Source organism: Seriola dumerili, unplaced genomic scaffold, assembly GCF_002260705.1.
Source record: "Seriola dumerili isolate Sdu_G_001 unplaced genomic scaffold, Sdu_1.0 BDQW01000449.1, whole genome shotgun sequence".
NCBI lineage: Eukaryota > Metazoa > Chordata > Actinopteri > Carangiformes > Carangidae > Seriola > Seriola dumerili.
The window spans coordinates 7,391,305-7,412,215 of NW_019174704.1; the positions used below are offsets into that span (position 1 = coordinate 7,391,305).

The window sequence follows — 20,911 nt, forward strand, 5'->3', positions numbered from 1 at the left end:
TCTTGGGAGATATTGTGACTGGTTGCCATTACTGGTCCTGTAACACTGTCACACACACATTATGCTTTTGTTGCTGGCTGGATATGATGGCAAAACTACAGCAGTGTTTGATGACAACTTGGTGTGTACAATGATAATAATGCAGTGATTTCACATATTAGTTGTTTTTGGCAAATGATCATACTCGACACATGATCAAGGCTATAGTGGGCAGTAATTGGAGCCTAATAACCATTTGAACTCAGAATCAAAGAGCCAAAACTAGTTGCTCTTAAACATTATACCTGGCCTTCACCATTGAGAGGGTCCATTCCTTCAATATCATTTGGTATACAAAGAAATTTGGCACAAAATGGAATAAGATTTTGTAAGCAAAGGTACTGTCAATACCACTAGTCCATTACCACATAAAGAAGCATGTTTTAACAGTGATATGTTTTTATTTTTATCATAGTCGCCTAATATGTCACAGGTTTAAGGAAGTGACATTTGTCCTATTGGGGTTTCTACAAATGTTCTCTTGTTTTCCCTTTTATTTCAAAATGAAATGTATTTTTGTTGATTGCCCAGTTTGTCTGATTGCTTTTTTGTTTTTTTGTTTTTTTGACAGGATCTGATTCATATAAGGAATGAATGAAAGAACCCTCTGCTCATATCACTGCACTGCTATTTATTAAAATCGAAGCCCCACCCCCCCAGAAGAAAGTGAAATCTGATCTCCCCTGCGGATCAGCAACTTTATGGACAAACATTCAAGTGATCTACTTTATACAGTGCCTGTTTATGGCAGGATGATCGTCAGCAGACTATGATGGCGAAAAAGCAAGATGCCCGATTGCCTATTTACAACCTCATTGTGGTGGGTTTGTCAGGAACAGAGAAAGAGAAGGGGCAATGTGGGGTTGGAAAGTCCTGTTTGTGTAATAGGTTTGTCCGACCTAGTGCTGACGACTTCTACTTGGACCACACATCAGTGTTGAGCACCAGTGACTTTGGGGGTCGGGTGGTTAATAATGATCACTTTCTGTTTTGGGGGGAGGTATCACGGGTTCTGGAGGAGGGGCCTGAGTGCAGGATGCATGTCGTGGAACAAACTGAATTCATTGATGACCAGACGTTTCAGCCACACCGTAGCACTGCTATGCAACCTTATATCAAACGGGCAGCCGCAACCAAGCTGGCTTCGGCAGAGAAGCTCATGTACTTTTGTACAGATCAGCTGGGTCTGGAGCAAGACTTTGAGCAAAAACAAATGCCTGAGGGCAAGCTGCAGGTTGATGGTTTCCTGCTTTGTGTTGATGTCAGCCGGGGCATGAACCGCAACTTTGATGACCAGCTGAAATTTGTCACAAACCTGTATGGTCAGCTTAGCAAGACGAAGAAGCCCATTGTGCTGGTCCTCACCAAGTGTGATGAAGGGGTTGAACGCTACATCAAAGATGCACATACCTTTGCGATCACAAAAAAGAGTCTACCAGTAGTTGAGACGTCTGCACGCTCAAATATAAATGTGGACCTTGCCTTCCTCACTTTGGTTCAACTTATCGATAAGAGCAGGGGCAAGCCCAAGATCATTCCTTATTTTGAAGCCCTTAAGCTCCAGAGTCAGCAGATAGCTTCTGCCAAGGATCGCTATGAATGGCTAATCAACCGTATTGTAAAAAATCATAATGAAACCTGGTTAAACACCAGTCGACGCATGAACACCTCCCCAGAGTACAAAGAATATGTCTTCTTGGAGGGAACAGCTAAATGCAAGAAGCTTTTTCAACAGCATGTCTACCGTCTGAAGCAGGAACATATTGAGAGGCGTCGGAAAATATACTTAAGCACTCTTCCTTTAGCACTTAGTTCTTTGGTGCCTGACCTGGATGAAATAGATCAGTTAAGCTGGTCTGGGGTACAGAAGGTCTTAGAGTCCAAGCAGCACTTTGCCCACTGGTTTGTTGTTCTGGAAGACTCACCATGGGAGGATACATCTCACATTGATAACATGGAAGATGAGCGAATCCCCTCAGACCTACTGGAAACTGCTGAAGCAGAGGACATATTTAATGCCCACCTGGAACATCTGCGTAATGAGTGCAGACGAGCAGAGATGAGGCTGGAGTTTAAACAGAAGTTAGCTTCATCTCCCTTTGTCACACCTGGTAAACCTTGGGAGGAGGCACGCAGCTTTATCATGAATGAAGAATTCTACCAGTGGCTTGAGGAGCCAGAGTATTTGGACCTGTACAACCGCCATCAGAAGGAGATCATTGACCGAGCTAAAGAAGACTTTCAGGAGCTCTTACTGGAGTACTCTGAGCTTTTTTATGAACTTGAGGTAGATGCCAAACCAAGCAAAGAGAAGATGGGGGCAATTCAGGAGGTTTTGGGCGAGGAACAGAGGTTCAAGGCACTACAAAAGCTTCCAGCTGAAAGAGATGCTCTGGTGCTGAAGCATATCCACTTTGTCTATCATCCTACCAAGGAGACCTGCCCTAGCAGTCCTCACTGCGGAGACTCCAAGATTGAGCAACTCTTAGCTTCACGTTTCCCCACGTGTTACCCCTTCTTTGATGTGAAAGCTCATTTTGGAGACACCAAGGCTGACAGAATTAACCTAGTCATACTAGGGAAGGATGGACTGGCCAGAGAATTTGCTAATGAGATTAGGGCTCTCTGCACAAATGATGACTGGTACGTGTTAGATGGGAAGATGTATGAATTAACACTGCGGCCTATTGAGGGAAATGTGCGTCTTCCAGTGAACTCCTTCCACACCCCCACTTTCACCCCTCACGGATGTCTGTGTCTTTACAATTCAAAAGAGTCCCTCTCTTATGTGGTTGAAAGCCTTGAGCGACTTAGGGAGTCAACTCTAGGTCGAAGGGATAGCCAGCTGGCACAACTGCCAACATCACTGCTTTTAGTCACTAAAAGAGGTGTAGGATCATATGTGGATATAGGTGGAGAAACTGCCTTAAACCTAATAACACAGGGACAGCAGGTTGCAAGAAGGCTGCAGTGTAGCTTTTTAGACCCTGCCTCCCCTGGTGTGGGATATGGCCATAATGTCAATGAGAGTCAAATCAACCAGGTGCTGAGGAGCCTTCTGGATATTAGGAGGAGCACATCCTTTAGTAGCAGCTCCCCACCCCTCCTCCCTGAGCCGCAAGGTCTCCGAGACTCTCCTCATCAGCCAGTCCCTGAGGCAGACCTTCGTGTCGTCATGTGTTTAATGTGTGGAGACTCCTATGACATTGAGCAGCTCCTATCCCCTTTCCTAATGCATCAGCACTGCAGGCCCATGTCTAATAGTGGCACCTCTGTATTGCTGGAGCAGACAGTGGGTGGACACAAGCTGGCTATTGAGCTGTCCTTGCTTTCATACCACGCCTCCTTCACTTTGCGTAAGAGCAGGTTAGTACACGGCTACATTGCAGTGTATTCGGTCTCTCGAAAAGCTTCCCTGGAGACTCTCTGTGCATTCTTATGTGAGGTTCAAGACATCATCCCAGTTCAGCTGTTGGCAGTGGGAGATAGCCAGGCAGAGCTCACTGACAGCGACTATGCCTGTGAACAGTTGATCCAGGGGGAGGAGCTAGCCCATGAGATTGAGGGTCGTTTCAATAGTGTGGTTTGTGGATCTGGGGGCGTAGTGGGAGGCATGCACAGGATAGAAATGTTCCATTCTTTTCTGATGGAGGTGGTAGAGAAACGTAACATTGTGGAGGCCACACACATGTATGATAATGTTGCTGAAGCATGCACCAATGAAAATGTGTACTCGCCACGCTGCAGTTCTCCCAGTCCTGTCACCATGTTCCTGGATTCAGAGGATGATGTAGAGCCATCACCACCATACTATGATGGCACGCTCACTTCTCATAGTGGGGGCTTCAACCTGCCTGACTTAGATTCCAGTGACATCTCTGTCATCTCGGATATCAGAGACTTTGAGAACAAACTCAACAACAAAGTACCCCCCCAAGTGAGAGTTAAACCGGGTGTCACTTTTGACTTCCGGAAGGTAAGCCGTAACCCATATATTGATACACTAGGACATCGTCGTTCCCTACCATCTGCTGTTACCTGGGTCCCTGGTGGCGATGTAGGCTATGATCCCTCTGACTATGCTGAACCCATGGATGCTGTTTCAAAACCCCGCCCTAGCAATGAAGAGATCATCTATTCAGTGCCACATGACAGCACACAAGGCAAAATCATCACCATCCGTAACTCTAACAGGATGCACTCGAATGGAAATGGCTCAGACAGTGAGGCAGACAGCAGCTCTCTCGAGCGAAGGAGGAAGTTCTCAGCAGTGGGGGTGAAGCCTCGTCTTTACCGTGACCGTTCCAAGCGACTTGGCAAGTTCAGCAGCTTCCGCACAAGCTTCATAGGCAGCGATGATGAGATGGGAGCTCTTCCCAAGTCCAAGGAGGATGACTTTGGGACCCTGAAAGGAGAAAGTCTTGTTAATGAGGAGAGTGAGGATCCAAAAAAGAGGAACATTCTGAAGAGCCTGCGACGAACAGCCAAGGTTTGTATCGCACCACCTTTTTATGTTTTAATCAGAGAAAATAGCTTACTTTTCATTTACTTGTCCATAATGTCATACAGACATTGGTGTCAAATGACTTGCTTTTTTTTATCTTTTCTTAAATATTGTCCTTATGAAAGACTACAGTAATTTCTGTAGGTATAATAGAGCTATTATGTTATTTAGCATAAAATATATTGAGATCAATCTTGAGTATGTTTAAATTTTAATATGTCCTGGGGAGGATCTAGACATCAAGTTTTAGACTAGATGTGAGGAACTGTTGATTTGCTGCTGATGGGGAACACCACATTTAGTTAGAGGCCAATAAGTGACACTTAATATCAACATAATTATCCCTGTTTGAGACAGTCAGAGTCCTCTGTCTTCCCTTCTCAACAGAAAACAAGACCAAAGCCCCGTCCTGCTATTCCCAAGCCCCCGGAGAGCAGTTATTTTGGGGTCCCACTTGTAAATGTGGTATCTCCAGATAGACCTATCCCACTCTTCATCGAGAAGTGTGTCCGCTTCATTGAGACAACAGGTAAGCTGTTTTGTCTTTTTAAAGGAGCTATTTGTGAGTTTTGCTATCACTACATAGCCAATGTTAGCATTAACAACGGTTTACTTACCAGTCTTGTCAAGGGCTTCAGCCATCATTGTGATTACAATACAAGGGGTTATAATACACCCTCTGGAAAGGGTCACTATTCTTCAGGGCAGACTGGATGCTACAGTGACTCAGTATCAGAAAGTGATGAAATGGTCTGACTGAGCTGGAGCTAGGTGGTTAGCATGCTAACTTCAGTAGAAGAAAAGAAGTGGTAGAAATAGAAGGGAAACAAGAGGGTAGTTTTCCACCGCTAGAGACAGCTCTTGATAAGTAAACAGTTGTTATTTCTAATGTTGTCTATGTAGCAATAGCAAAACTTACAAATAGCTCCTTAAACCTCTTTTTAACTGTTCACGTAGTGCTGCTGTGCATGTGATGTATTCATAATATGATTTAAAATTTTATTCTGAGAAATACTGTCAATGGGCATTTATCAGTGTTTATACTTCACTACAAGCAAACATCTTATTTAATAATAATGTTATTTATTAGTCACCTAAACATACTTATTGTTAGATCTCCTAAACCAGTGCACCTGTTCATGGTCACAATTGCGAAACAATATGAAAGCAATACAGTGGTTTATTCAGTTTCAGTTAAGTACTCCTCCAGAAAATGCCAGCATCTGTATTGTCACGTCTGTTTGCAGTGGGGCTAATGAAGTGTTTGTGCTTTGCTTGTTTCCCACTGTGCCCCCCCACCCACGTCTTCCCCCTTTTCTCTGCTGTGCTCTTTTTTCCTCAGGTCTGAATACAGAGGGTTTGTATCGCGTAAGTGGCAACAAGTCAGAGATGGAAAGCATGCAGAGGCAGTTTGAACAGGGTGAGCTGCTCATCAGACTTGTTTGAACCAGCTGTTTGACATGTAATTATGTAGCTGCCTAATCAAAACAAACAGAGTGTTACCAAAAGAAAGTGACATGCAACTGATTGTTCGGTCCTGATGACGGCTAGTACTGATGGGCTTATTTTCTCTGATCCCTTTAACTCTCTCACTCTCCTTGCATAGACCATGGATTAGACCTTGTGGAGAAAGACTTCTCCATAAACACTGTGGCTGGAGCCCTCAAGAGCTTCTTCTCTGAGCTGCCTGAGCCCCTGGTGCCTTGTGCTCTGCAGGTGGACCTATTGGACGCTTTCAGTAAGCAAACACTGCTGGGCTGGGAGGTTCTTTACTAGAACATAGAAAGATTATTTCTTTTGGAGGAAAGAGGGAAGGGAAGGTTTTCGCAGACCTGCTTTGCTCTGTTTTAGTTTTATCAGTGTTGACAAGAATCATTTTTATGATGGTATAGAAAGACATTTTAGCTTCAGATTACTGTGTACAATGAATGAGGCCTCAGATTTAATGTTTACTTCTCTCCATGTGTGCAGAAATCAATGACAGAGAACAGAGGCTATACACTATGAAGGATGTCCTGAGGAAGTTCCCCAGAGAGAATTATGATGTCTTCAAATATGTAGTGAGCCACTTACACAAGTAAGTACCCTGTTTACTGTTTATCACTTTCATGGATTTGTTGGTCTTCTGCGGTGGACCCCCATCTGTTTTTTCCTGCACCATATGATGCAAATGAATCAATTGTTGTCTGATTGTGTGTTTTTCCCAGGGTGAGCCAGCTGAGCAGGGTGAACTTGATGACCAGTGAAAACTTGTCCATCTGCTTTTGGCCCACTCTCATGAGGCCAGACTTCTCCACTATGGATGCCCTGACTGCCACACGCACCTACCAGACAATCATCGAGACCTTCATCCACCAGTGTGCATTCTTCTTTTACAACCAGCCCCTCCTCGACTCCCCCACCGGCCTAGCAGGCCTCCCTGCCTCACCCACCACCACCCTCAGTGGGAGCTCTGCCTACTCTTGTTACCGCTCCTCTCCTCCCCACACCACCACACACTTCAGCCCCCTGCAGCAGTCCCCACCCACCACCCCCCAGTCTCCCCTGCAGTCACTGCTCCCTCCCCTCCACCAGCACCCCCACTCCCACCATTCCCCTGCCGAACAAGAGACACTGTGAGAGACAATGAAACCACGTGTGCCCATGATGATGCTGGAACTTATCACCAACACGCACTAAAAGAAAAAAAAAAGAAAAAAAAAAAACGTGCACTTGCACACTACATTTCTGATCATGGACAACCTAGGTTATGAAGAGTGGCGATAGGAAATGTCTGAGAAACTTCTCCAACCTGCCATTTGTATCCGTACTTGTGTGCATCAGGACAGGCTACCGTTAGCAGTGACTCTCCCTCTGCCCTCTGAGTCCCTGATCGCCTGGAATTTGACATCAGGGCAGAAGTGGAGGACGGAGGTCGCTGTCACAGCAAGCCTCTCTTCTGTCAACAGCCACCACTTATTCTACACTACCAAGAAATAGGAACCTCTATGCCAAGCTGGAAGAAATGATTTGTGACCACCATGTTTTTATCTGTGTAAAACTGTTTTAGTTTTTTTTTTTTTCTCATGAAAGTACTGCCACTGGATTTATAGACTGTTCCTCTTTAGGTCCTTTGGGCAGCAGTGTGCTCCATATGGCAGAGGTTCCTCTGTCTGCCTTTGGGGTTTCTCTCATCAGCTCTACTTGAGGGGTCACCATGGGGAGGGAAGGGAAGGGGTAGGTACACATCCAGGGATGCACTTTAATGATCACTGTTGTTTTTCCCTCAAAAGGGTTTTTTTTTTTTTTTGTTAACATACTGTTTTCTTGTGTGTTTTTAATTTCACAGCTCAAACAGCCATACTCATTGCCTCTACAGAGCTCTGGCAGATCAAACTTTGTTTACATCAAACTTGTTTTTGTATCCACAAACTTATCTGAAGCACTTTTTGATAGTGTAGTGTTACATTTGAAGAAATGCCACATTGATTAATTGTCGATATTGTTTGTTTAGTGGTTGAGTGTGGCATCAGTGCAGGCTTGTGAAACAAGATCCTTTTGTAAAAACTTATGTTCTATAAGTTGATCCAGAGGTCCCATTTTAGATTTATGGGAAATCTGAATCTGCTTATATTCCTCATTCATCCAGCCATGTGAAAAATAGTTTTCTTTTAGTTTGTCCTCTTTCTAGCTGTTGGTTGATCAGAGTGGATGTTTAGGGAAGTTTGGTTTAATTAGACCATTATAATATCAGAGATCAGTCAAGTGAAGGAGAAATTTTGCCATTTTTGAAAGTGTAACCTAGTCATACCATAACGCAACTCTACATTGCCATCTGGTGTCCATATGAACCAAACGCTTGAAACATGATCGGTTGCTGGATGTGTTGCTGTGGCTGTCTATCAAACCAAGCTCTTTGTATTCATCTAATATTAAGGACCTTTAACTCAGAAGGTTTAGTATTCTCAACGCACTGTTACTGCTAGTCCTGCTATACAATACGATGACCAGTAGAAGTTAAATATTTGTGAATGAGACACATTCAGGAAGCACCGGCCGTTTACCTGCTCTAGTGAATTAGTTTTGTGCTGGCATATTGTCCTCCCTTTTCATGGAAAAAAAGCAGCACATTTTCAGTGGTAGCACTGTTAATGAAGACCTGATAATTTTAACAATTAAACTTATGAGATGAAGCACTATCTTTTCAATGGGAGTGAGTAAAAGCAGAACATCAGATGTACAAGTTCTGGATGATTGTGGCTCTGTTATGGTTCTTGGTTGCAACAATGACTGGACTAGTTAGATTATTGGTTGTATTAGTATTTGGGATCATCACTTGTGGTACTTTTGGAATTGCAATGCTGTTAGAAGTCAGTTATTTTATATGTTCATCAGATTAAACAGAGGGCTCTACTCAAACCGCTCAGAGCTGTAAGCTGTAACATTAAGACTGGCACAGAACCAACCAACCAAGCAGCTTTTCCATTATAACACAATTCTTGGGAGTATATAATCTTACTGCAACACAAATGTGGCAGATCTGCCATTCAATGAGCAAAAAGTGAGTGCATACTATTCTATAATGGTTGTTTATTTGTATGTTGGGGAACACCACCCTTTAGTCAATGGTAGAAAACATTTCTAGTGTGTATTTCAATGATTGAAAGTCCATTTTTACAATTTTTGTGAATGGTTCAAGGCCACTTAAGTTTAGTGCATGATTTAAAAGACACACACCAAGGGAGAAGGATGAAAGCCTCTTCCTGTTTTAAAACATGAAATTAGAACAAGAACAAAACAAATACTAAAGTGAAATAGCTGAAACGTGAAAGTTTATGTACTGTGCACCAAGAGCAAACCATGGAATTTGTCTGACTGAGAATAGTGTTTGAAGATGAAGGCCTTATGTGAACTGTATAATAGTTAATAAATTAAATCTTGTAAAATTGTCCTCAGCATTCTTGTGGTGTGTGTGTATGTATGTCTTTCATTGATTCTTTAACAATTTGAGAGGTATGGCCAGCCATTACTGCCACAATTTTTGAACTTAGAATTTGAAATGACATTGGACCTTCATTGTAAAAAAAAATCTATTTTACAGGGCCACACAACAGCAGCTAAATTAATATTGACACAACAGTGAGACTCAAGGAATATCAAACCCTGTTTCAGCTTAGACAGGCTATTATAACCTACTTTTTTCACTTTACAATAGTGAAATGAGGTTTAAACAAATACAGCAAGGCATGAATATATGGCTGCTGCTTTATCTCACATAAATAGTATCAGAAAATCTCTATTGAAATATGACATTAACAGCATTCTCTCCACAAATAATCACATTTAAAGATGAATCTATGTAAAGCATCCTTCTAACAGACAGGCTAATTCTACACAATACAAATTACATGAAAGAGCTTTGCTGTAGTAACTAGAAGCTGTAGTATGTAGGCACAGGTGACTCTGGAAAACATCAATTATTCACAGCATATCCGTCATGACTCCCTGCACTCTTTTGGTAGAATACTTTCGTCACAGTATCTGTTAACTTCTGTGGAGGGAGTCGGACATTATGTTATGACGCCATCTTGTGGCTGCATAGCTGTAAAGCTACCAAGGCATGGGAGTTTTTGTTTCCCTACCAGTACTGACAGTGGATTCTCATGTGTTACTTGAAAAAGTTGCACGACTTCATGACCTACTTATGTACCGTTTCCGGTCCACTCTTTACACCTCAGATGTCGGATTCAACTCCCAAGTTCTCTGAAGACTTCTTCATGTTAAAATGCATTACTGAGTCCGAGCTGAAATCTGGTGGTCTGTGGTGGGAGGGCTGCATTACTCGTTGCCAAAATGGGCAACTGCCCAGGGACCCATAACTGTTAGGTGTCCCAGAAGCCTCAGATTCACTCTTCTCTGTTTCTGTCAACACTTGATTAATCACAACGTTAGAAATTTGCACCCCTGCAGTAGAATGTTAGGTCCTCCCTCTTGTGGCCCTGGTCGTGAGGATGGACATTGGGTCAAAATCTTGTTTTAAGACCTCTATTGTTGTAGTTTATATTGAACTGATTTATTGTGAAGTTGTGTTTTATGAAATAACTTTTTTTGTGTCACATAATTGACACATACAAAACCTTGAGAACTGTAAGGCTGCAACCAATTATTACTTTCATTATCAGTGACTATTTTCTTTAATAGTCAGTGTATAAACTCTCAGAAAATTTTGAAAAATATGCTTATATTATACTTATTGCTTATTTATGCTTATTGCTTATGCTTATCATTATTATAACATATTCAAATTGTAAATCAAAGATCCTCAAATCTTGAGTTTACTATGATAGAAAACTTTGAAACAGCAAATATTCATATTTGTGAAGCTGGGACCAGTTTAGTTTTTAAATTTTTCCTTAAAAATGACAACAACTCTCAACTCTCAACAACTCTCATAATTGTTGCCATTCATTTTCATTGAATCAACTAATCAACTGATCATTTCAACTCTTTCTGGGTGAATGAGGAAATAATGAAACTGCTGTGTATAGTGGAGGTCAAAAGGTGCCCAACAACAAAGTTTTGCCCGGTGGCCACCTACGAGGTTGAGATGATATGCAAACAAACCTGTTGAGAATGACAGAAGCCATGACGTATGAAAGATAGCTTTATTGCACAAGGTGTTAGAATGATCTTTTTAGTTTTTGCTTTCTTTTCATAGAAAATGTACTTTTGAACACAAGCAATTGCTATAACAAGCAACTCAAACAAATGTTTGGGATACCCTCAACATTTTTTTTTCAGCTTTTGATTTTCATACATTTTTTCCTTCAATTTTTCCCTTTTAGCAAGCATGCAATGACTTTTTTGAGGATGAACAAAATACAAAATAATGATAATAAAAAAGTAAATAGGACAAATGACAACATCAAAAGACCCTTAAAAAAGAATAAAAATTCAACAAATTAGTATCAAAAACATAAAGGGAAAGAAAAATGTTTTTTTGCCCATTTCAGAAGTAAAATATTTTATTTTTGATACTATTTCAATTTTGAAATTGGGGCATTCAACCCTGATGTGTCCCCTGATTTATTCTGACGAAAATAGCTCTTCATACAAAACTGTGTTTTATGTACAAGACTTAATCTATAAACAACACTGACAAAGGTAGCGATGATGGATCTAGTATGTTTAGGGTGTGAATTTTTACTTTTATTTTATCTGAACAGGGGATAAGGACAGGAGTCTGAATGTTTCAGGTTTACAGACCAACTCCAGTCCAGTATATACACAATACAATAGTAGTTTGTGTGACCAAAAGAGCTACGAGTCCCTGATTTCACTTGGCTGAACTGGTTTTAGCCACTGGCCACATACCTTAGTACTGTTTGGCCTCTGGAACCAAAATTTTGACAAAATCCCAAACAAATCAAAATTAATATCATAAATCAGAATCAATCCTCCCTCCCCTTAACAAACAAACAAACAAAGCAAATGGATAAATAAATATAAACCACAAAACACTATCATGGAGATGCTTCAAAGAGACATTCCATTAGGTTCTTGTGTGAATGTACATTAGCGCAAAATGGAGGGGTATGGTGGTAGAGAAAGTGGGACATTTACAGTACTTCAGATAGGGCAACAACAAAGATATCGATTGAGTGAACATTATATAATTTTCAAAACTGAACTCCCTGACATATAACATCTCTCAACATTATATTATTTTTCATTCACATCATGATGGGGATTCCTTCAGCTAGTTGTCTTTCTTACTTTGAAGAGCCAAGATTGGCTGAGTGGCACTGAGGCTGACTGAGAAGTTGGTAGGATGCGTTACTATATCTGTGACTGTCAGTCTCTGCCACCTATGCCACAAACAGAGGCCTTAATACTGTATCATAACTCAAGTCTCTGACCACTTTACAGAAACGTTCCTCCCAGCATAAAACCTATCTGGGGATCCTCTGTCATACTGACTTGGTTTCTGAATGTTATTGTATTTACCAACCCATCACGCTCACAACAGGCCAACTAGAGTCAAAGAGCCTATATCCCAGTGAGACGGCTTTCTGCCATGATTGTGTCCACCGATCACCCACAGTAAAGTAGGCGTTGCAAACCAGGTAGGTTAGAGCCAGTTTGCCTTTTCAGGAACTGAAGCTAAAACTAAGTAGCCTATCTTGCTTTTCCAATCTCAACATGGGGCTTGGAAAGGGCCGCTCTCTTTCCATACAGGAGCAAAACACTCTCTTCTCTCAGTCGGTAACATACAGAAGATCCCGTATATATACTAAACTTTTTCTCTTTCTTTAGTCCAACCTTTTTTAAATTTCTCTTTTTTTAAATTTCATGATTGAGCGATTGTCTCGTTCTTAAATTTGACATTAACATTTAATTTCTGTATGTACTACAACACTATTATAGTACACACAATTTATACTTTGTCATAATTTAACTTAAATGTCAATAATATACCTACATAGAAATATATATGTAAATTCTTTATAATACCAAATATTCTTTATTTGTAATGTGAGAAATCAAAGCTGGTTCATTTGGGTTGTCATGATTTGTTTAAAAAGTTAGACACTGTTCAGCTGGAGATATTCTGTCACATTAACATGATAGAATTTTTTTTCTTCTCGGAAGTGAACCTGAATCATTTCTTTTGGAATCACCATTAAGAGAAACTCTGCCAATAGATATTTGGGACTTTAAGAGACACATAGAGGGTGAAAGATACAGTAAGAATAGGGAACTTAACTGGAAGTCCTGCAAATTGACAATAATACTCAAACTATGGAGGACAGTATGTGTGCACGTGAGAGACGGGGATGGCCACACAGCTTCATACTGGCTATTGTAGTCTTCATCATCATAAACACAGAGCTTGTAGCTCCTCAATTAAAGTCAATATTTCCAAATGACCACAGAATCACTTCCTGTTTTTTTTTTTGCTGTGCAACTCCTGTGAGCACTGAGCGGAGCTGAGCACCAGCCGGCTGGAACTGTTAGTTGGAGTTAGTAGTCCCAGGTGAACATGAAAAGTAGGGTTAGCTGGGTCTCTGTCTGGGAGAACACCTATCCCGAGGAAAATTAGACAGGACGCTGGGCAGTTCACCATTAGTTGGGTGTAAAGAAAGATGGTTGCATGCCCTTTCTGGCCCAGACTGAAGAGTGCCAGAGTGGGGCTGGCTGAGGAGTGGGACAGCAGTGCATGTCTGTGCAAGAGAATGGACTACACCAGTGTGTACGACTTGGAGTAGGCCCCCACACTCTGTTTCTGCAGTCTCCCCAATGCAGAGGAGCTGCTCTCTAGCAGCGAGTCTCTGGAGCCCCCCACCTTGTTACTGTTGGTGGGGTTGCTGCTCGTGCTGGAAGTGGAAGCTGTTGCTGCAGTGTTGGAGCTGGGCATGGTGAGAGTCCTTTGGGGCAAGGTGGCAGTGCCTGAGCTCGAACCCAAGCTGCCAAGCCCAGAATGGCCCAGTGTGAGGGCCTGCTGCTTGGCAGGGTCTAGAGTCTTGTGACGGCCCTGGGTGTGATACGCCCGCTGCGTCAGGCTGCGGATCGAAGCTTCCCGCGGTGGCACAGCCGGGCATGGGTCATGCAGCTCCCCTTGCTTACGGAAGAATGGGTCTGTCTTCATGTACAGGGGTAGGTTGCAGAATTCACCTGAAAAAGGCAAGAAACAGGTCAGGACAAGACCATATGATCAATAGTGTCAATTTGTGTCATTTTGACTGCTTAAACTGGATGATGCTGAAAAATGATTTCCAAATTCATATCAATAAATACATCCTGTGCCTTTCCTGCTCTCTAACACGCGACTCTGTGGTTTCGCTTTGATCGCTTTGATGCGTGCCGTGGAGTGACTGCTCAGACGTATCAGCCAAGAAACATGACCCCTTGCCTATTTCCTCTCGCAAGAAGCAAGAATCTGCAGTCTAACTGTCTTAAGTGTCTTAACTGTAATTAAAGGTAGTGCTACATGTTAACTGAACATGTATTATCAAAAGGTGCTAAATCTTGAAAGAGGGGAGGAGTTCATGCAGAATTGTCCCTGCACGGTTCTCATCTTTCATACTTACTTTTGTTAGCGCGGTGGGGAATGGGCACAGCCACATTTTTACCACGGTCGTAGTCCTGCGGTTTGGGTGGTGAGGCGGTGAAGCGGCAGATGCCTGGTTCAGAAGGCGTGCTGAGGGAGGTCATGCTGTCTGCTGGGTCGTTGGTGCCTGTGGTCATTTGGTCAGATGAGCTGTCAGAGATGAAACACTCTGTAATGGTGAACTTGGCATGCTGCAGGTGCTCCTCCAGTTTGGCGTGCTCATAGGCTCGTGCCAGTTCCTCGTAGGTGGAGGAGGCGCTCTCTGTCGACACCATGCTGTTGCGACCCTTATCTGCAAAAACAGGTAATAGATAATTGTGGCAGCAATTTCCTGAGCTGCTGCAATTTCGAAAAATGCAAAAGCTATGCTGCAGCAGGTAAGAGCCTATTTAAGTCACTTTTTTAATTTCCTTACAACGGCTTCCAGGTGGTTTATTGATTTTTTTAACAAATATTTTCAAATACACGTTTTTATTTAACAAAATATTACAAGCTCTGATGTCATTGAATTTAAATTTGGTGATAAACTAAAGAATGAACTTCCTCTTGGTGTTAAATATGGAAATGAGATAAAAGCACTAGTAGTACATAGAGTAGTAGTATCATTGTGTCAGTTGTCGGGCTGGAATTGACCCACCTGTGTCTTGGGAGAGGCTGGCGCTGTAGCTGTCACTCTCAGTCGCAGTGATGCCATGAGAGCCCATCGTTCGCCAGTCTGAGGTCAGAGTTCGTGCCGAGGCTGTCGACTGACTCTGACTTGGCCGGCTCAGTGTCCACTGGCTGGAGTATCTGTTCCTGGAGCTGTGAACTGATTTTATACTCTTCCTGGAGACAGGGTCTGAGAGAGGTCACAGTGATCAGAGAACTGCTTTGTAGCACAGAGACTGCGCTGCCATGTATTGACTGTCAGGAAGACTTGATACTACATCATTCCCATGACTTAAGTGGGTGTAAGTGGGCATGCAATGCAATATGGGATCAAAGTTCGCGCCAGTATTTACCTGCCCGATCTCTGTCATGCCTGTCACAACTGCAACATTTTTTTGCAAAAAATCTTTACTTTAAAAGAAAAAACACAACTCACTTGTGCCTGGGCGGATGTCTGACATGTCAATCAAAGGCCCTGAATTCTGGATGAGGGCCTGGTGGTGCAGAGACACGCCTGTACAGAAGTTCTGCGGATTCACTGATTGGCTAAACTCAGTGTCTGTCACTGGCACTGCTGCCTTGTCCTCCCCTGTTTCAAGCGAGAGATGAGAGGAAATACAACAGTTTCACAAAGAAATGTTAATTATCTAATAAAAGCTGATAGAAAATGACACAGACGAATGAAAGCTGTGTTGCTGTGCTGCCACGTGCCTATCTGTTTGATGCCTTCCTTGTCCTCAATGAGCAGCTGAACTCGTGGGATGTCAATGTGGAGCCTTGGTCCTTGAGGAGGGCCCTTCACAGGAGTGTCTATACTGCGATTGTTCTTGCTGCACACGCACACACAGAAGGAAATTACACATAAAGTCATACTGGTTTCTCTTATAAGATTTTACAAAAAATATATTATAGAAAAACTAAAACTATACCCAGTACAAACTGGCTCTTACCTGATAAGCATCTCAGCAAGGCTCTTAGCATCTATAAGAGGACAATATCTTAATTAGATTATGGTTGGCTGTGAAGATAATCGTCTCAGCTTGTCACTCTATGTTACATTAATCCATTACACACAATAACATTGATCTCTCTCTGAACTCTCTCTTTTCATTTCTCTCACCCCTAAGACGTTTAAGCCTCTTCTCCTTGCGTTTCTTGCGGATAATGAAGAGCAAAGCAACACCGAGAGTAACCAGGATGACGGGAGAGCCAATAGAGAACAGTTTTTTCACATCATCGCCCTCTCCGCGAGCTGATTTAATGGGGGGGATGGTACCTATGGAGGGAAGAGGGAAAAAAGAAAAATAACAATAAGTTGGTGGGAGAGATAGAGATGATAGAAGAGTGATGGACAGATTGAAAAACACGTGGGTTTCACTTACTGCCATCATAGTCAGTAGTGGCAAACTGGGAGCTCTGGTTGCCACACCCTGCACTATTGCAGGCTTTCATTTTGAGCTCATACCAGGTGGCCTCTCGCAGCTCGCTGAGGAAGAGCTGAGTGGTAGAGTTGGCCTTGAGGCTCTGCCAAGCCCAGGTACCTTTGGGCCTGAAGTCCAGCATCAGGTCAGTGATGGGGCAGCCGCCACTGGTCCAGCCCTGCAGGTTGAGCCCTGCATGAGTGGAGTTGATGTGGGTGAGCAGCGGCTGGTCCTTATTGAACACTGGTTCTGTAGAGAAGAAGGGCAAAGACACAGGAGAACAGGAGGTGAGAAGAGAAGAAAGCAGTACTGTAGATTTTTAAACATTAGAATTTAATTAGTGATTTTTTGGTCACAGCAGAGTTTTCATTAAATATAAGATCTTAGTCATAGTGAGGATTTTCAGTATAATAATATGACACTGGCACTGAGAACAACTCAGTGCGTTATTGATTCTTAATTTTTCCTCATTTGATATCACAGCATAACAGCAACACTAAGGAGTCATTTTTGTGTATTTCTGTTGTATTTTCATTTTTTCCAGGTGTGAAATTTGTCAACTTTAGCAAAGAGAGACAAGACTTTGATTTAATCATGATACATTTGAAATGAGAAATTACCAAATACAATTTTGTTATGTTACGAGGCCCCAGAGTTACAGTCTGTTTAATCCGTTTGCACTGCTTCACTCATGTCTAAAACAGTCTCGCCTCCACCCCTCACCTCTTCCATGGGTCTTTGCCTCAATGATCTCGCTGATGCGCCCTGAGCCCACACTGTTCTTTGCGGCCAACTTGACCTTGTACCAGGTGCCACAGCGCAGGTTGTCCAACCTGAAGGAACGCTCACTGGAGCTGATGAACACATCCCTCCATTCCTCTGTGTTGTCCACAGAGTACTGCAGCACAAATCCTGCAGAGTCACACAGCACAGGTTCATGTCAAACCCCAGTGCTTACAAATACAAACAATCCAAATACTGACAATCCAAATACAAAAAAAGACTGTGGAGGATCCTTGCTGCTGCTGCTACATCTGCCCGACACCAGGGGGCGACAAACAGCTGCAAACAGCTCTAGTTTTCCTTCTTCTTACCCAGAAATATTAAGCTCATTGTTTAGACTGTTATATGCAGCATTAGTACAACTGATAGCACAAGGGTGAAGCAGGATCTGTCACAAAAACAACTAGACAGTAAGGAGCATACCTCTGATGGAGCTTCCTCCATTGTCCCCAGGGATCCACGCCAGGGTGATGGAGGAGGTTGAGGTAGTGGAGACAGTCAGACGAGGCTGGTCAGGAGGAACTGGGTGTACACACACAGAAACTGTGACTCAACAACAGAGCAGAAATATCACAAAGAAAACATGTCTTCCACTAGTTCCTCTTAAATATTTATTCTCCTTCTTACCTTGCACCACAAGATTGATTATGATGGTGTCAAAGCCCAGTGTGTTGGTGGCTGTACAGGTGTAGTACCCAGAATCCTCTGCTTTGACTGAGCGCAGCACCAGGGTGCCGTTGGATAAGATCTGCCGCTGACTGTCAGCTGTCACTGGAATAGCAGAGTCCTCACTGACACAAGCACAGACAGGTTACAAATGTCAACAACCTCATCCTGGAGTAAGTTGAGTTATATTTATCTGTTTCCTCTCATAAGCAGCAGCATCTGTCTGAGTGAGTCATGATGCTGGTATATGAATGGTATATGATGAGCTCTGACCTGTCTTTGGTCCATTTAATTGTGGGGACGGGCTCTCCCACTGAGCTGCAGGGCAGACGCACTTCCTTCATCCAGGGTGTGGTCACTGTGCCTCCGAAGGACAGGATTTTAGCCGGGACTGCTCACAGAAGACACAAAAAGTGAAACAATTAACTGAAATCTTTGACACATACTCTCATCACAGATGCGATAGATACACCAAGACTACAGAAAAATCACAAAGATGTCTCTCTTCATACTACTCTCTGCTGTTTGCTGCCCAGTTTGGGTTGAGGGGAAAGGCCTTTACTTACTGCTGAAGGAATAAAAAGCTGTAGAGCAGTGTTTTAGCAAAGCCCCTCCCCTCAGCTTCAGTCTATCTTTCCTCCATAGATCCTCCCATCTATTGATTCTCTCCTGCTACTTCTCTCCCCAAGGGTCATTTTACTGGATAGGCCCTGTTCATCACCACATAATTAACAACAGCGTTTCTTGCCACATAGCCGCCACTCAATCAATACTATGGCTGTCAATCAATAGCAGAGAGAGCAGACAGAGAGAGAGCGTGGGGAGGAGAGAGAGTGATGAAAGTGATCTATGTACATAATGTGTCCGTATCATAGCCATCTTTAGAGCGCTCTCCCTCATAACCTTTACAGAAATCTCTTTACCCTTCTCCTCCACTACAGTCTCGCCTGGAGGACCCACCTTTCCCAGCAGGCTCCACTGTGACCTTTGAGCTGATGTTGCCACGGCCGGCAGTTGTCACGGCTGCAGCCCAGATGTGGTATTGTTTACCACGGGTAAGGTGCGTGATACGGTAGAAGAGCATCTCTGGGTTGGCCTCATACTCACTGGGTGCCTGGGAAAGAGGGCACGCAACATCATGTTAGTAAAACATGATAACACAGTGACATGACAGGCCAAGTGGCAGCTCAGGTACCATAAACTGGAAACCAGACTAAGGAAGTGTTACAGGCTAAAGCTCAAATGTGGATTGAAAGAAAGACTCAGGCAAAAAAGAGGTGAACATTCTGCCAATGTGCCTTTTTTTCCACAGCAGACCCTTTATAGTATGAAAAGCACAGGTAACATTAACTAATATGATAGCTCTGGTCTTTTCAAGTGTCTCAGTAACATTGAGTCAGCACAAACAACACCAGGACCCTGAAACTGATGCAGCCAAATGGAACTAACTTTATTATTTTTGCCTGTGTTGTTGTTACTATCACATGCAAACATGTCCTCCATGAAAAAGGCCTGTGGCATCACAATTGATTGTAAAGTTGTTCAGAGGCCTGTCAGTATCTGGAAACAACGAAGAACTGAAGGAAAACACACTTTTTTTAGTGACATCCTGGTTTGCAGGAAAAACATCTAAGAAATAGCAGGAATCAGTTTTAACATCATTGTAATCTTTTTATTTTAAATTCTATATCAATCTTTTTGTCTAAAAGCCATAAATGATAATTATCTGTGTGTCACAGAGCTCACAGGGAATCCAACTTGAACATGGAAACACGGGATCCTTTGAGAGGTTTTTAAAATTCATGTCTGTTATATTGACAGAGATGCATTACTGTATTTTCTTGTAGACTCATTTTCTATTTATAAATATTCTATGTTCCTAAATGCTTTAGTAATTTTTCATTTTTGCCTTGTGAATCTTGATATTTATTTATTTTTACACATTAAAGTCTTTTAATTTATTTGAATTTAAGCACTTTGGCGGCAGTGATTCGCTCTTTGTAGAATTTATTCACCTTTGACACACAATAAGTGTTGTGCTACACAGTGTAAATTAATGTGGTAATTGAATTTAATGTTTTAAGGATTTTAACATTGTTTCAGAAAATGTGCCAAAGCAACAGAGAAAAACAGTGAAATAAAAACATGGAATAAAAAACACATCAAGATTGAATGTGTTTTCCCCCTTTTTCTTCTGTGTTTTGGAACAAGACAGAAAAGGGCAGATCAATCCACTAAATAAATTCTAGATAGTCCAAATTAATTAAATTATTTCACCTCACGCAATCAGATTTATTCACTGAATTAAGAAAATTAACAATTGTGGCTGCAATTCTGGATTAAATGATGTGTTCCTGTGAATATTGTTCCAACAAGCACATCTTTGAGACGATATCCTGCACCTGCACACACATGCCAGCGCGCACACAAAAAACACTGTTTTCTCTCAAGTCGAGCCTCTGTTCTATCTCTTTAATCTGTTCATCTCTTAGTGTTCATCTTCAGTTCCTTCACCATTTGCTTTTCCCTCTTTTCCTCTATCCCTCTCTGTCTAGCTCAGTGAAGAGGAGAGGATGGGGGGGTGAGGGGGTGGGGTGGCTGGCTGATTGACAGCTCATTTAAACAGACACGGTCAAGGAGATGAGAGGCGAGGTGCAGAAACAGGAAGTTAATGAAGCTGGAGCGATGAGCGACAGGTACAACATCACTGATGCACTCATCTGTCTCTGTGTAATTGAAACCTCATTTAGTAAAACACGG

General features: G+C 42.5%; 2 protein-coding genes across 2 annotated transcripts in view; one reads left to right on the forward strand and one right to left on the reverse strand.

Moving 5' to 3' along the window:
- The first annotated feature begins 643 nt into the window (after window positions 1-643).
- Window positions 644-7,726, forward strand: LOC111234595 (rho GTPase-activating protein 35-like). The gene is made up of 6 exons (XM_022762756.1): window positions 644-4,528; window positions 4,931-5,072; window positions 5,886-5,963; window positions 6,150-6,281; window positions 6,515-6,620; window positions 6,751-7,726. Exons 1-6 carry the CDS (start codon window positions 809-811, stop codon window positions 7,160-7,162), a joined length of 4,590 nt encoding a protein of 1,529 aa, XP_022618477.1. The 5' UTR covers window positions 644-808; the 3' UTR covers window positions 7,163-7,726.
- A 5,796-nt stretch (window positions 7,727-13,522) lies between these two features.
- LOC111234557 (Down syndrome cell adhesion molecule-like protein 1 homolog) overlaps window positions 13,523-20,911 on the reverse strand; it is a 71,679-nt gene continuing 64,290 nt past the window's right edge. The window contains 13 exon segments of the mRNA XM_022762705.1: window positions 13,523-14,197; window positions 14,614-14,925; window positions 15,271-15,471; window positions 15,718-15,870; window positions 15,993-16,111; window positions 16,232-16,262; window positions 16,402-16,557; window positions 16,664-16,951; window positions 17,426-17,614; window positions 17,909-18,007; window positions 18,113-18,276; window positions 18,425-18,542; window positions 19,112-19,265. Of these exon segments, the coding sequence (XP_022618426.1) occupies window positions 13,764-14,197; window positions 14,614-14,925; window positions 15,271-15,471; window positions 15,718-15,870; window positions 15,993-16,111; window positions 16,232-16,262; window positions 16,402-16,557; window positions 16,664-16,951; window positions 17,426-17,614; window positions 17,909-18,007; window positions 18,113-18,276; window positions 18,425-18,542; window positions 19,112-19,265 (2,418 nt within the window). The 3' untranslated portion in view covers window positions 13,523-13,763.